Source organism: Cupressus sempervirens, chromosome 2 (genome assembly GCF_028749045.1).
Source record: "Cupressus sempervirens isolate cs-2001-9-10 chromosome 2, ASM2874904v1, whole genome shotgun sequence".
Lineage (NCBI taxonomy): Eukaryota > Viridiplantae > Streptophyta > Pinopsida > Cupressales > Cupressaceae > Cupressus > Cupressus sempervirens.
In genome coordinates, this window is record NC_143119.1 from 417,108,312 (window position 1) to 417,124,353 (window position 16,042).

General features: G+C 35.7%; 1 protein-coding gene across 6 annotated transcripts in view; it reads right to left on the minus strand.

Annotated features, from left to right (window-relative positions):
* LOC149572873 (protein EMSY-LIKE 1-like) overlaps positions 1 to 16,042 on the minus strand; it is a 287,381-nt gene that overhangs the window by 85,883 nt on the left and 185,456 nt on the right. For all 6 annotated transcript variants that reach the window (XM_089812008.1, XM_089812005.1, XM_089812007.1 and 3 more), the window contains exons 3-5: positions 12,292 to 12,386; positions 11,817 to 11,883; positions 11,423 to 11,545 (exon numbers count right to left, since the gene is read on the minus strand). In XM_089812008.1, coding sequence (XP_089668134.1) covers positions 11,423 to 11,545; positions 11,817 to 11,883; positions 12,292 to 12,386 — 285 coding nt within the window. The remainder of the gene's footprint in view (positions 1 to 11,422; positions 11,546 to 11,816; positions 11,884 to 12,291; positions 12,387 to 16,042) is intronic.

Genomic DNA, 16,042 nt, shown 5'->3' on the forward strand with positions numbered 1-16,042 from the left:
TTTGATGTTAATTGACTAAATGATGCATGAACAAATCTTTAAGTTTCATGGGTCTTTCGATTTTTCGAGTCCTGGCCGAGTCCGAGTCCAAGTCAGATTTTGACTTTTCGAGTCAAAGGCTAGTCAAGTCCCATAACTATGATATTAGCACTTTCAGTGATATATAGAGTTTATGTTATAAATTGCTTTTGGGCACCTAGTGCGTGTATTAATCATCAATTCACATGAAATATAAAAAATCTAAGTCTTAAAAGAAATCTATTTAAGTGAAAGGTGTGTTAAAGCCTTTTAAGTGAAAAGTACCTTGATAAAGCTTTTAGCTTGTGTTTTGTTTAATTTTAATTCAAAATTATTAAACTAAGGCTTCAAATAGAAAAATGTATTTGCAAAGCCTCTTTAGTGAAAAGTTTGTGAGAGAAGCTACTGCTTTTGGTGTTTTGAAGAAGTCATCTTTATTTATTACAAAAGCAATCCTTGTGAGAAAGGGAATTCATTCTATTGCTTATGTTTTTTCATTGTGCATTTGATAACTTTGTGTTGGGAGAAGAGATTGAAAGAAGGGCTTCAACATTGTTGGATAATTGTAAATTCTTCACCGTTTCAGCACTTTAAATCTGTGAACACTAGGTGAATTGTGCTCTATCTTCTGAGTAAAGGTCTGAGATTTATCTGAGATTGAATGTTGTTGTATACCATTCAATTAATTAATTGACTACATTTTGGAGAGGGATTGAAATGAGTTTCATAGCATTGAATCTACTGAAATGGTTCTGCGAATTGGTAGGAATATGGACAGCTGTAATGTCCCTTATTAGAACATTGTGATTTTATACAAAATTCTTAGAGTTCCCTCTTTCTATTATCATTTGTGCCCAACTGTTTACTTTGTCATAATGTATGTATGGGATTTAATTTGTGAATTGTCTATATCATCATTATCCTTGTATGATCTTCTATCAATTCTCACATATACACACCTCAGATATATATATAATTTATAAATTTCAGAATTTTAATGGCTTAAATCTATTGAATAGATTTCTATCTGAATGATATGAGATAGTCTTGTATGTAGTACGTATGACTGATTTTCTGTTGTATAACTCTAGAACACTTATTTCTTACAGTGGATTGATGGTGTGAAATTCAGTTCATCCATGCCTTACATATGCTTCTTGCTATTTATCTTTCTTCAATCACATTTTCTAAATATATATACCTCGTCATTAGAACTGAAAAACTCTCTATCCTTCCTTTATGATTATGCTGGTATATTGTCTTCTTATGAATTTCAGTTTATGCCATCTCATTGTGCCTTACTCCCCAATAACCAAAATAATGACAATGTACTTTAAATTAGTCCACAATTCCCTATGGTCTCAGTTCAGAATATATGATAATGAATTTCTGTTATTCAAAAGTCTATTAGTGTTTACCAGTTGAGCCGTATCACATTGGTGCATTTTGAAAATTCTCTTCCCGTGAATTTGGTCTGGACGCTGAGTTCCAAATCGGAGACTGGGATCTTTTCCTTATCCTTAACTTTCCTTCTATCTTCTTGTATTTGTCTTTACTGTATTGTGAGAAAGGAAAGAGATTTATACACATGCCTCCCTATAATTGTTCATTGTCCATTCTTTTTTCTTTATTTTTATTTAATTCTCCATCACTCTATATGCCTTCTATAATTACCACAAGCCTTCTGATTGCTATGTATCCTCTGACGGTTATGTCATCTCCTCTGAACTTGCTTACAGTTTCTTATAAGCTCTTCCTTATTCATATTGGGTAGAATTCTCTGAGTGCTGCTCTCCTCCAAGTACTCCATAAGGGATAAGATAGTGTTATACATATCTTTCATGATACTCCAAGAGAGAAATTGATTTTCTTTTTATATTTGTTATGATGAAGGGGTGCTTTCCAAGAGATACATCTCTTGTCTGTTACCCTTATTCCGTCCCTTAAATGATGTTTCAAATATATTTTAATTAGGATATTATTGTGCCCTTAGTTATCAGTTTGGGAAAAGGCATGTCTTGTGGATCTGTCCATTATTATGACTAATGAATCAATTACTATTTGCCAAGTCATGATACGATTTTCTTATCGATCACTGATTTCTTCGATTAAGCCCTGATCAATATTAGACATTTGATTTTTTACTATCTTCGGCGCTCGATATTATTACAATCTACGATGATGTTTGATGGAGCAGATTTATATTTTCCTTGCCTTGGCTTATTGGGAATCACTTGATTTCTCTTCCTAACTATACCAAAGATGGCCAATTTTGTCAACCCTCTATCGATTCTGATATGATCACTTGACTAATTATATTCGATTTTAACTTTTATTTGTATTGATAGTGATATTAATATTGGTAATCGTTATTCATGTTTGCCCCTTATTATAATATAGGTTTATTGACTATAGAGTCGTTTGTTGGACATATATTACATAGGTAAGAAATATTATTATTAATTATATTGTTTGTATATTGATAGCTATAGATTAGTAAGAAATATAATTAAATTCTCTTTTATATTATTTATTATCATTTTGTATTTTAGAACATATATCTTGTTATTCCTGTAATTATATTAAGAATTTGATGTTTTTATATTAAAATATGTTATTGTATTAATCTTATATTATATTATATTAATCATATCATTGTTCTGATTGGGGACATTACAATCCACCTGTCCTAAAATTGCTTGTCCTCAAGCAATGTGATCCTTTGGTGTAACTTTAATCCTAAAATAGCAATTTAAAGTTTAGGTTAGAACTATACCACATTCATGGATATGTACTTATCATCTTGAAAATATTTAATAAAAAGAAATAAAAAGAAATAAATAAAAATTTGAACAGAACTTATCTTGATGTACTGTAACACTTTTGATTCTTGTCTTGCTAGGTCTTGCTTTTTGTTTGAATGAGTAAGCCTTCAAGATGTGTAGTCTTTGTCTTGACTCCTTTCTAAGAATTACAACATTCATTAGAATGGCCTCTTAACTTCAACACTCATTGAGAATGCCCTTGATCCAATCTTGACTAAATGCCCTTAATCTTAACACTTGCTAATCTTAATCTTCTATAATAACCAGCGTAACACGGGGACTCGCACCCCCTCCCAAACCTCAAAGTACTTGTCCCCAAGACATCCCCGCATTAGGTACTTGAGTACCCAAGTACCCCTACCTTTGCCATTCCCCAACCATGCCGTCACTAGGATGGGGATGGGTATTTGAATTTTGATTTTTGAATGTTACTATTGGGTATGTAATATGTTACAATGTTGAATGTTCAATGGTTCTAGTTCACGTTGCAATTTTTCTATGTTCAAGTATTTTAATTTGGTATGTTCTGCTAAAACATCATTTCATAACTAGCATTTCATGTTCTATATGTATACTATACAAGACCCTTCCCCACCTTGTCCTCCCCTTGCCATCGTCCCTTGGTCATCCCCCTATCATCCCGAAAATGAGGCCTATTTCCCTCCATCTCATAAACTTGTCCCGACGTACCCCAGTACAGTGTAACACTAGTAATAACTACACAATCCTAAGAATCCACACAGATTGGGGAGTCTTAGGTGGCGGCCAATCCAAGATGGCTTGAATCTTTTCCCAATGTACCTTAACACCTTGAGCATGATGATGTGTCCTAGATACAATATCTGTAATTTCAAATTCACCTTTAGATCTCTTGGCAAACAATGATTGTGATTCCATGATCCTGAGTGCTTCATCCAAATGTCTCAAATATTCCTCCCATGTCTTACAGTAAATAAGTATGTCATCAAAAAACACTTGTAGGAACTTACACAGTTGTTTGTTGAAGATGCAGTTCATGCATGGTTGGAAAGTGGCTAGAGCATAGGTCAAACCAAATGGCATGACCAAGAACTCATAATGACCATAATGACAATGAAAGGTAGTCTTCTCCACATCTTTCTCCCTTATGAGAATTTCATGGTAACCAAAATACAGATCTATTTTAGAAAAATAGACTACACCATAACTCATCAGACAATTCGTCAGTCCTAGGAATGGGGTACCTATTTTTGGTGGTTTTCTTGTTCAGTGCATGATAGTCTACACACATCCAAAGGGTTCCATCCTTCTTCTTAACCAAAACTACTGACAATACAAAAGGATTGGAATTGGACTTAATCCATCCTTTCTCTAGGAGTTCTTGGATTGTCTTTTCTATCTCATCCTTAAATTTTTTAAGATGGTGATAGGGTGTAGTGATGACGGGTTTGGCTCCTTCCTCAAACTCAATGGTATACTCAAAGCCCCTACGTGGAGGTATGCTAGGAGGGATGTCGGTGAAGATCATACTATGTTTATTTAACACTACCTGAAGCTCACCCTATTGGTAGTCAATTTGTTGCCCCTTCATCGGTTTTGTTGGGATCAAACAATGTGTTGCCCAGACAATGTCGTCATGTCAAAAAATGGCTTCCATCCATTGGATTGAGATATCCATTCATTTGAAACTCTGTGTGTACTCATCAAGAGTTTCCATCCACTAGATGCCCAATATGACCTCCATGTCATCTAGATCTACTACAAAGAAGTCATCTATCATTGTATTGTTCCCTAGGGTAATGCTCAGTTGTGGGATCAAATGAGTACGTAATAAGATGTTTCTTCTTTACCACTTTGACTTGGAATCCCGCATGTACCTCCATAGCCAAACCTCTTCGTTCACAAGTGATGAATCAATAAAATTAAGTGTGGCCCCATTGTCGAGCATGACTATGACTAGTTTCCCTCAGAGAGTGCATTGTAACCAAACAATAGTACACCTCAGTGTTCCAACAAGAGCAATGGTGCCTCCTTGCCATACCGGCACAACAATCCTCTATACAGTTTATGTTAACCTCCTTGGAGGCTTGCTGATCATTTTCTTTCAGCTCCAGTTCATGTAGCTCCTCTTTGTTGTCAAAGACAACCTCAATGTAATGGATTTTTTCCTTTCCTAAGCATTGGTTCCTTATTTCCCATGATTCCTTAGAGTCAAAATAGAGCTTCCTCCTCCTAAGCTCTTGTCTAGTAGCTTCATCCAATGATGGCTTCTTTGTAAGTGACTTGTTGTCTTTCTCCTTCGGGGCAACAAATGACTTAGTGTGTGAATTTCCTTTGGAATATGAAGAGGATGTTGCCATGTCACGAACCTTCTTAGTTGCTGCCTTGAGTGTGTTGGGGTTAAAACCCTTGATCCAACTCTTTAAGGGCTTGGTCAATCCATCCATAAAAACACAATTAGTATTCTTTCTAAAATGTTTGTAACCAATACTGATAACCTCTAAAATTTTGCAATGTAGCTCTCTACTGATCCAGTTTTCTTCAATTGTGTCTACTCCTTGAGTTGAGCTTCAGGTCCTTTCCTTGAAAGTTGTCTATAAGTTTCTTTGTGATGTCTGTGATGTTTTGATGTCCAACTAACCCTTAGAAACGGGTTTGTTCATTTGTGTGCCTAGCGAATACCTGAATCCACTCTACTGATGTGCACAAGGAAACCTAAATAGGCAATATGATATCTAGAAGGGTTACTACAGAGGCTATAGATTTAAATTGGGAGGCCGTATGGTAACTGGTAGTCGTACGGTATGTAAGAAAGGGGAAGAAGATGAACAGACCAGCCATACACAAAAGGTATGTGGGTCATACGGTCAATGGAAGAGGTGTACAGTGGTCATGTGTGTGGGTCGTACGATGGACATGTGCAATGGAGAGTGTAGCAACTAGGTGGCCGTACAGGAGAGGCTCATGTCCGTACGGCAAGTAGGAAGTTAGTTTGTATAGTGAAGATGATAGCCAACTTGGTCATACGGTATGGTTAATGGGTTGTACAGTGAAGGGGAATGAATTTGAGAGATGTACGAAAAGGTGCTTGAGATTGGGATGTTAAACCACTTTTTGTGAATGCAATCTTGTTAATACACAAACAAAGAAAGATCCAGATGATATCTAGACACAACAATATTCCAGAATAATACTTGAAAATAGTAATAATACTCCGATTTACTAGATCCAAGAGAATGGTCCAGTGACAGAATAGGGTGAGGGTTGAATCCCATTGAAACCGTGAGAGCCAAGTAGGGAAGGTTTTTCACTTCCAAAATAGCGAACAACAGAGAATCCCAATGGGAATTCGCAATACAAATAAATAATCCAAATTGCATACCAACTACCACCTACAAGCCATGCTTAAATACCCATTGGGTAAACCTTTCCAAGGGTGTACAAAGATAGCTGATGGCCACACTTACCTATGGAAACAATTAAATAGAATGGGTCCGAGATATACCAAATCAATCAAAACCACAAATACACATTATTAACTTGGGCCCCATCTTAATTAATTAAAGTAACTAATTAAAGGTCCTTTTATTATATTAATTAAATTTTGGTATCAATTCATTAATTAATTTAATTTAATTATTACATTAAAATTTGGGGACATGGCAAATCCTCGCTGCCCAAAGATTGCTTGCCCTCAAGCAATCCATCATCAGATGAAACGCCAACAGCTCCAGGGTCTCATATCAAATGTGTAGGTGAGACGAGTGAAATGACATCAATCTTCCGCAGCACCACATTGCCATCAAACTTTCACTGTGCCATTCTGATATGGATATTTTCGTGTCCTAAGTCACCAGGATCCCAAACTTGAAATTCTTCTGTGTAATTCATCATGATTACCACCAGAGTGTAGACTAAATAATCAACCAACTGTAAAGATTGCTTTTGCAAATAATCCTCGATCATATCCATATCACCATGAGGCTGAACAACTATCAATAGAGATTGCTTAATCGGAGGGTCGTTCGTAGAACCCAAATTTCCATCAAATTGATCGTCGGGCATTGGTTCAATGGTATTCGTGCAAGTACCTTCTTATAGAATCATTCCCTTCATCTTGGTCTCAGGTACCAAGTAGATTCTGTCTTTGTGGTAGATGATTTCACCAACCACCTTGTATCTATCATCCTGTACTTGACCATCCAATAGTTGGCACGCAAAATTATTCTTCGAGTATTCAACTAACAGATGTGCCCTCCAATCGGCTAAAAAATGAGCCATAATGTTATCCAAGTCAAAGCTCTCCATCCTCCCAACAGGCTAGTAGAATCGCTAGCTCTGATACCACTATGATGTTCCGATGTCCAACTAATCCTTAGAAACAGGTTTGTTCGTTTGTGTGCCTGGCAAAGTCTCGAATCCACTCTACCAATGTGTACAGGGAAACCTAGATAGGTATTACGGTATTTGGAAGGGTTACTATGGAGGCCGTAGGTTGAAACTGGGAGGTCATATGGTAATTGGTAGACGTATGGTATGTAAGAAGGGGGAAGAAGATGAACAAACCGGCCATACATAGAGGATATGTGGGTCGTAGGTCAGTGGAAGAGGCGTACGATGGTCATGTGTGTGGACCGTACAGTGGACATGTGCAATGGAGAGTGAAGCAGCTAGGTGGCCGTACGGGAGAGGCCTGTGTCCGTGTGACAAACAAGAAGTCAGTTCGTATAGTGAAAATGGCTGCCAACTTGGTCATATGGTATGGTTAGTAGGTTGTACGATGAAGTGGAATGAAGCACTTTGATGATTTGAGGGTTGTACGGAAAGGTGCTTGAGATTGGGACGTTAAACCACCTTTTGTGAATGCAATCTTGTTAATACACAAACAAAGATAGATCCAAATGATATCCAGACACAACGATATTCCAGAATAATACTTGAAAATAGTAATAATGCTCCGATTTTCCAGATTCGAGCAAATGGTCTAGTGACAAAATAGGGTGAGGGTTGAATCCCATCGAAACTGCGAGAGAAGTAGGGAAGGTCTTTCACTTCCGAAATGGAGAACAACAAAGAATTCCAACGGAAATTCACAGTAAAAAGAAATAATCCAAATTGCATACCAACTACTACCTATAGGCTATGCTTAAATACCCATCGGGTAAACCTTTTCGAGGGTGTACAAAGATAACCAACGACCACACTTACCTACAAAAACAATTAAATAGAATGGGTCTGAGATATACCAAATCAATCGAAACCACAAATACACATATTATTAACTTGGGCCCCATCTTAATTAATTAAAGTAACTTATTAAAGGTCCTTTTATTATATTATTTAAATTTTGGGACCAATTAATTAATTAATTAAATTTAATTATTACATTAAAATTTGGGGAGATGACAATGTCAGAATATGAAGTAACTCGGTCATGACCAAGGATGACCATCCCATGGTGCAACCGTTCATGAGCCTATCCTTCTAGGTGAAGTGTTGCAAACCTTATTGCCTCTTATTCAAGCATAGGGTTGAGTTGGAAGTATGTATCAACCTTCTGAACCCATGCTTGTGTTGATGTATGCCTAGATCCATCAAAGCATGATAAATTTATCTTGCAAATCTTGTGTTTAATGTCATCATTGTAATTACCCTATCTCCTAGAATATCTCATCTGCAAATCCACATAATCCTTGAAGGATAATTCTGCTCCAAACCCAACATCAAACCAGTCTTGTCAAAACTAGTCTCGCATCTCGAGGAAGGTAGGTTCTTATTTCCCACATTCTTATAACCATTGGGTAAATGTTGACATCATTGGTTGTGTGTTGGAGCACTTTGTGTGAAGCCTCTTATTGAGAGAATTGTCGCCATGCCCATTGTGTCCTCCATTCATCCTTCCTTCTACCAAAAGTTGAAGGGTCACCAATTTGTTCTTGCCCCTTTGCCAAGGTCTCATTGAGTTGTTCTCCATTCAACAAATTTTCACTCAATTGTTGTTGTCCTCTTGTTAGCTCCCTTAGAAGTGTCATCACCTTGGTGCTTGATTCACCTATCCTGCCTACTAATTAGGATCTTGGTGGCATCCAACATTACCCACCGGATGGCAAGATACCACTAAAATATACCTTTCTCCTATTGACAACAGGTTGACACAGTTGTCCCATGAAAGCCAAGTGGGAGAGCCAATTTTGCCAAAGTTGTACGGAGTTGGAGTTTGATGAATGTGTATAGTGAAGGAATTATGCTTCGTATAGGTTTGTTGGTCATATGGTTATGTGGGTGTATGGTAAAGAAGTAGAGTAGGGAAGGCAGCATACGGGGGAGAGAGTGGGGAGGCCATACGGTGACCTTGTAGAGGCATATCGTGAGAGGTAGGGGTCGAGTGTTGTACAATGAGAACATGGTGCTCATACAGTATATGGAGGGTAAATGACATACACAAGTCATATAGACAAATGAAGGATGTTAGCACCAAATACTAAACTCATAGTGTGCAATTCCAATCATGCCTAACCTAGTACAAATTTATTTAATGATATAATTAAGACATTTTCCAACCACACAAATGTATGCCAATACAAAACAATTTGCCAAGAAAAGTGACCAAATCAAGTATATGCAATCTATTGCAGAATTTATAATTGCAGACAAAGATGGTACTCTAATTTGCTAGATTCGAGAAAAGTTAAACAATGAACAAAATAGGGTGAGGGTTGACTCCCACCAAAACTAGAATAGCCAAGTAGGGAAGATCTCTTACTTCCGATCATAGTACTATAGAATCATTCAAATAGCATCCTACAACAAGCTAGAAGTTGGCCTTATAAAGGACCTCGGGGAAGCTTCCCAAAGGATTATAAAAAATACTGACAAGATGACTTGCTACAAAAAATAAAATTAAGAGTGGGTCAGAGAGATAAATGCATTAATTGTCAGCCATATACAACAATTATTATTTAATAGCATCGGGGACATCACAATATCTTCCTTTGGTTACAGCGACTGCTTGAGGACAAGTAATCTCGAGGAGGGAGGACTATAATGTCCCCTGATTTTAGCAATTTGTAGGTAGTCAATGAGGTCAGTCCCCATTGTGATCCTCGTACTCTGGTAGGATGTTTTGAGGGTCCATAGTGATTGAATTTCTATTTTTAGTAAGTTAGTAATGGCAGTTTCCATTTCTGGTAGGCACCTAAGCACTATATTCAATTGGTGATGATATTGACTCTTTCAGTGATATATTAAGCAGTAAATAACTTTTAGGTGCCTAATGGGGTACTTAATATTAATTATTAATTCACATGGAATATAATTCTAAATCTTAAAAGAAATATGTTTAAGTGAATGGTGTGTTTAAGAAGTACTTTAAGGTAAAGGATCTTTAGTTAAAAGTGTGTGAGACAAGCTACTTGAATTTGATTTATTATAAAAGAAATGCTTGAAAGAAAGGAATTCATTCTATTGTTTATGTTTTTTTATTGTGCGTTTGATAACTTTGCATTAGGAGAAGAGATTGAAACAAGGGTTTCAACATTTTTGAAGAATTATAAATTCTTCACCATTTCAATACTTTGATTCTTTGAAACACCAAGTGAGAATTGCATGATGTTGTATATCATTCAATTATTTATCTAACTATGTTTTGGAGAGGGATTGGAATGAGTTTCATAGCATTGAGTCTATTGCAAAGCTTCTACAATTTGGTAGGAATATGGATGGCTATGACAGGGACTTGTAGTTTTACAATAAAAGTCTGTGCTTGATGCACCTGGAGTATGTACTAAGCACCTGCAATCAGAATCATAGAGGCAGCGTTGAATTTCCAACAGTTGAGAGCAATATCTCAGGTTAGCATCACATTTCTATCGGCTGCAATCTCCCCTAGTACGGCAGTGCTGCAATTCCATAGGCTGCAATCAGTTCTGAAAATGGTGGCATTTGGATTTAAGGGAGCTGCAATAATTTCTTGGGTTTTCATTTTTGACTTTTGCAGCTGCAAATTATCATAACAATGGAGTTGCCTTCATTCTTGCAAATGGTGATTATTTGTTGAAGATAAAAAGGTGCACATTTAAATTTAATAATTAGTTTCATGATCTTGTACATATTTGCAAGGAGATATAAATTTCAAAACTTGAGATATTTGACTATCTCATGCTTACTATTCAATTTCATAAACAATCTCTTGCATACACACAAAAAATAAGAGCTTGACTTTGTTTGCCAACTGTTTGATGAAATGTCAAACAAGAAAAATTAAACTTTGAGGAGTGAACCAGCAGGGCTCATTACAGTGTCACCGGTCACTAACAAAGTTTAACAAGTAGTTTGAAAAAAAGTAGTAACTTGAGGAAAATCAAGCCACACTATAGAAAATTAAAGAAAATTACAGTCTACATCCTATTGAAAGTTGGTACCCTAATCAGAAATTGAAAAATTATAGATAGTTATAGTAATATTGATCAAAGCTAATTTCAATGAAGTATAAAAATCATCTTACCAAATACCTTCTTTATAATGCACAAAGTTAAATATGATGAGAAGGGTAGAGTAGAAGTGAAATAAGTTTAAGAATAATTCAAGAGAAATGCACATACATTTTCCAAATCATAGTCAATGATGAGAACCTTCTTAAATTTACCATCTGCTGCCCACTTTATCCATGCAGATTTGCCTATGATGCTCTGGTTGTAAAATTTTAAATTTTCACCTTCGTCCTCCTAAAACAAAATATCAAGATTAGAGCGCTATAATGAAATGTAAAAAAACACTTAAATAACTGGGCAAGTTGATCATTATTTACTATCCTGACAGAAAAAATATGGAAGAGACAGAAACAAAATATTCTGAACTAGTATTAAAATAACCAAAAAAAAATTATTTGGATAAATGTATTGAGACAATCTCAACGGCTTTAACTTTCTTGTTAGCATAAACAAAACAAACAATAAATGTAGTAAATGCATTGAAAAGGGACTGTGGGAATATTACATATATTTTCACTCCATAATCCTTTCCATAAACTTCTGCCCTTTTATAGGCTTCTTCTTCTATCTGTCTAATCACATTACATATCAACTCATTAAAATGTATCCATAAAATATCTCTTGGAAAAAATAAGTCACCAGACCGAAAAATATTTCCTTGGAGATAATAAATAACATTTTGACAAATGAATGAAGAGAAAATATTGCAGCTTGTTGGAAGGAGCAATTCATTGAAAATAAACAGGGTTGAGAGATTGATACGAGACTTACTAGATTTCTTAAGTGAAAAGTTTGCATATGTCTAAACTAAAATGCAATTAATTTGAGAAATGGCACACTCCAGAAATTGTATGGTTTTAATCTATAGATTGTTGATATCTATAAGCATTGGAATTTGATAAACAGAGCCTGCCTAGAATGAAAGAAATTTCACTAATATGGCAACAAAAGTAAGAGAAAATAGAAGCAACAGGAACAACCTGAAATCATCTTCAAGCTCTTGCACAATTTTATTATGTTCCTCTTGATGGATATCAAGTGCCTTCTTGATTTCCTCTATTGCTAGCTCAAGTCCCTGGTAACACATTAAAAAAACTGTGAATCACATTACAGTAAACCAGTAAAAAATAATAATCCCATCCAATAATCACCACTTATATCAAACCCATTTAAGCATGTGACCAAACTAATACATAAATTAAAGTTTTTATACGTTAAATAGCACACAACTGCATTTTCATATATATTTATTCCTAAAGATTGTTGATTTCCTCATCTCTATCTATACTTACTAATCTATTTGTTAGAGTTAGCAAAAGAACTAACAATTGTATACAATGCAATATAGTAGAACATTGAAAACTGAAAATTTTTGTAATAACCCCAACCGGTTATAACTTCATCAAACACCAAATTCCTTTATAATTCAGTTGTTTGACATTTTGTCAAACAACTTTGCAAGCAACCTTTGATGCCACTATAATGAGCCCTACTGGCTCTCAAACAATCTGTGCTAGAGAAATGATTTCTTTTTTTTGTTTTTGAGGTTTTACAATTTATGTTACAACAATATAGCAGCAAAATAGAAGATATTACAATAATAATTTCAACTCAAATATTTGAATATTACATAGGGAATATACCGCTGAAAATTTCAGATTTTAATATCAACTTAGAGATTGATTATTTTCACAAAATACCAACAACCCAGTTGATAAAATATGCCCTATTATCTAAATCTGCAATACCCAGAAAAAATAGAAGTTACAATCCATGAACTTACAAGTAAGACATGCCTTGAAACCAAGGTCACTGGGAGACGGGGAGACTTAGAGGTCTCCGGTACTAGTACCAGCACAAAATTTTTTCAAAAATAGGAGACGGGGGTACTTGGAGACGGCAATTTTTTTAAATGGTTTAAAGAGTCTAATACTAAATACAAAATTTGAAAATAGTAATATTGTAAAACTAAAAGACTAAAGTAAATAATTATGGTAATGTCACATTTATATGGAGCCAAATATTTCAAAACTCACATAATCACCATATTGTATCTCATTGGTCTTAACTTTTGCATTAAAAACATTAAAATTGAGCGCTAAAATACATAAAATTATTTAATATTATATTTTATTAGGAGACTTCGGGGAGACTTCACTTTTTGGATTAGGAGACTGGGAGACTTCAGGAGACTTCGTCATGAAGTCTCCAATCTTCTTTGAGGTCTCCAGACAGGCGTCTCGGAGACTGAGACGTGACTTTTAGGGGGAAGACAGGTCTATTAAGATAATATCTTATACTTTCTATAATAGTCAACTACTTGTCTGTAGTCCGTCTTTCAGTCTAGATAGGAATGTTTCCTATTCTGTCTCTAGTTTTGTTTCTAATTCCGTCTTCAGTCTACGTTATTTCTTTTAGAAACAATGTCCTTGTAATTCTTTATAAGGAACACATTTGTTCCTCTGTTTATCAATCTATTATCCGGAAATCCGTTAATCTGCCAACTCTTCTTGAATCTTGTAACATGGTATCAAAGCCTAGTTCTTGAACTTTTTGAAAAATTTATAATTTCATTCGAAATTATTTGCTCAAATTTTTCGAAATCCAGCTAGGTCTCTTTTCTGAAAATCGTGGGAAGATTTTTTTGTTTTTGCAAAATCTGCAAATTGAGGGAAATCGTGGACGATTTCATCTACAACTCGCATTTTTTTTTCCTACTCGTGTTTTTTGAACTCGCATTTGTGGCTGAGGAACTCACATTTTTTTTTTTGTGCTAAAAAAAAAAAAAAAATGACGGGTTTTCTGATTTCGGTTCAGTGAGAGATGGTTTGCGTGTTCAAGTCCACGGTTTTTCAAGGGCAAAAGCAAAACCGAGACCCTCTGCCAGTGAAAGACGGGAGCAATAATTTTTTTTTTTAAAAAAAACGTATAGTTTTTTTGCAGACGGTTTTCTGCATTCGGCTCTGCAAACTCACGCCGTTTTTTGGTGTTTTCAGCACACTCTAGCCCCATTCGTCCATACACATCGATCCTTGAAGAAAAATCTACTATTTTTTATCAAGAAATCTGAAGTTTTTTCAAGCTTTTTTCAGCTAGGGCCTTTTTTTTCAAAACCCTAATTTTTGGGGTCGAAAAAATATTTTGTTTATAAATTCTTGGTGGGTTTTTCGAGAGCTCAATTGGGTTGTCGTCCTTTTTTTCTGGGTGCCTCGATTTTTGAGCCAACGGATCCAAAAAATGACAGTAGATTCCTTCTGGGTTTTTCGAGCTCTCTTCTGGGTCATTCTCTGATTCTTCTGGGTCGTTCGTATTTTTGCTTCGAAGAACGTGCCTTCACAGATTTTCACAGTTTTTTATTGAAAAGCGTGCCATGGCATCTCTGACAAATATTCTGCTCGAACATAATTCCAAATTCAATGGTCGCAATTATGGAACCTGGAAGCAGCGCATCATCGCGATCTTTGAATATCGAAACACCGATCAACTTGTTCTGGGTGTTAGGCAGCGTCCGACTTCTCTGGGTCCTGATCAAGGCGAAGCTGCATTTTTCGCCTTTTGAATTTGTTCCTGTTTTTATGGGTTTGTTGATTTTCTCCACAAAAATCATTTCAAGTTGTCTGTAATACGCAAGGTTGTGTGAGATTCTGGGTTTGTTGATTTTCTCCTCAAAAATCATTTCAAGTTGTCTGTAATACGCAAGGTTGTGTGAGATTCTGGGTTTGTTGATTTTCTTCTCAAAAATCATTTCAAGTTGTCTGTAATACGCAAGGTTGTGTGAGATTCTGGGTTTGTTGATTTTCTCCTCAAAAATCATTTCAAGTTGTCTGTAATACGAAAGGTTGTGTGAGATTCTGGGTTTTACCGTTTTTTCCACAAAAACGAAGTTTTGTAAATGCAACCTATTTTGAGTCATAGCACTCTTCTGGAAAAGCTTCTTGGTTTCAACATTCTGTAGATCCAGGGAGGGTCTCAATTATCCCAGAATGTTCCGACATTCGTACGTTGACCATTAAGGGAGGGTATTAAGATAATATCTTATACTTTCTATAATAGTCAACTGCTTGTCTGTAGTCCATCTTTCAGTCTAGATAGGAATGTTTCCTATCCCGTCTCTTTTTTCTTCAGTCCAGATAGGAATGTTTCCTATTCTGTCTCTAGTTTTGTTTCTAATTCCGTCTTCAATCTACGTTGTTTCTTTTAGAAACAACGTCCTTGTAATTCTTTATAAGGAACACATTTGTTCCTCTGTTTATCAATCTATTATCCGGAAATCCATTAATCTGCCAACTCTTCTTGAATCTTGTAACAGGGTCTCCCCATAACGATGCTTGAAACCTTTTGAAATGAAGTCTAGCAGATGCAAAAGAATTCTCCAACAAACAAATGCAATTGCAAATATGTAAAACGTTGCTCCCAAAGTGCAGATAGAAAATAGCACCTAGCAACAAATATAAATGGGTGCTCAAACAACTCCAAATTAACCAGTACCCAGTTGCTTCTCAGCAACAGTAATAATAGTACAATAAGACGTCCAAATTCCAAATTTCCAATGCCACAGTATCTCCCAACCAAAATGTATACAACAATGGAGATAAAGAACAATTCTCAAAAAACTAATTCACAATACCTAAGTTGTGAATTACAATGAACTTCTCAAGAACAAACCCTTATACTTCAGCAAGGGCATAGAAAAATCAGATTTCAGAAGCATCACAAAGATGACAAAGAAAA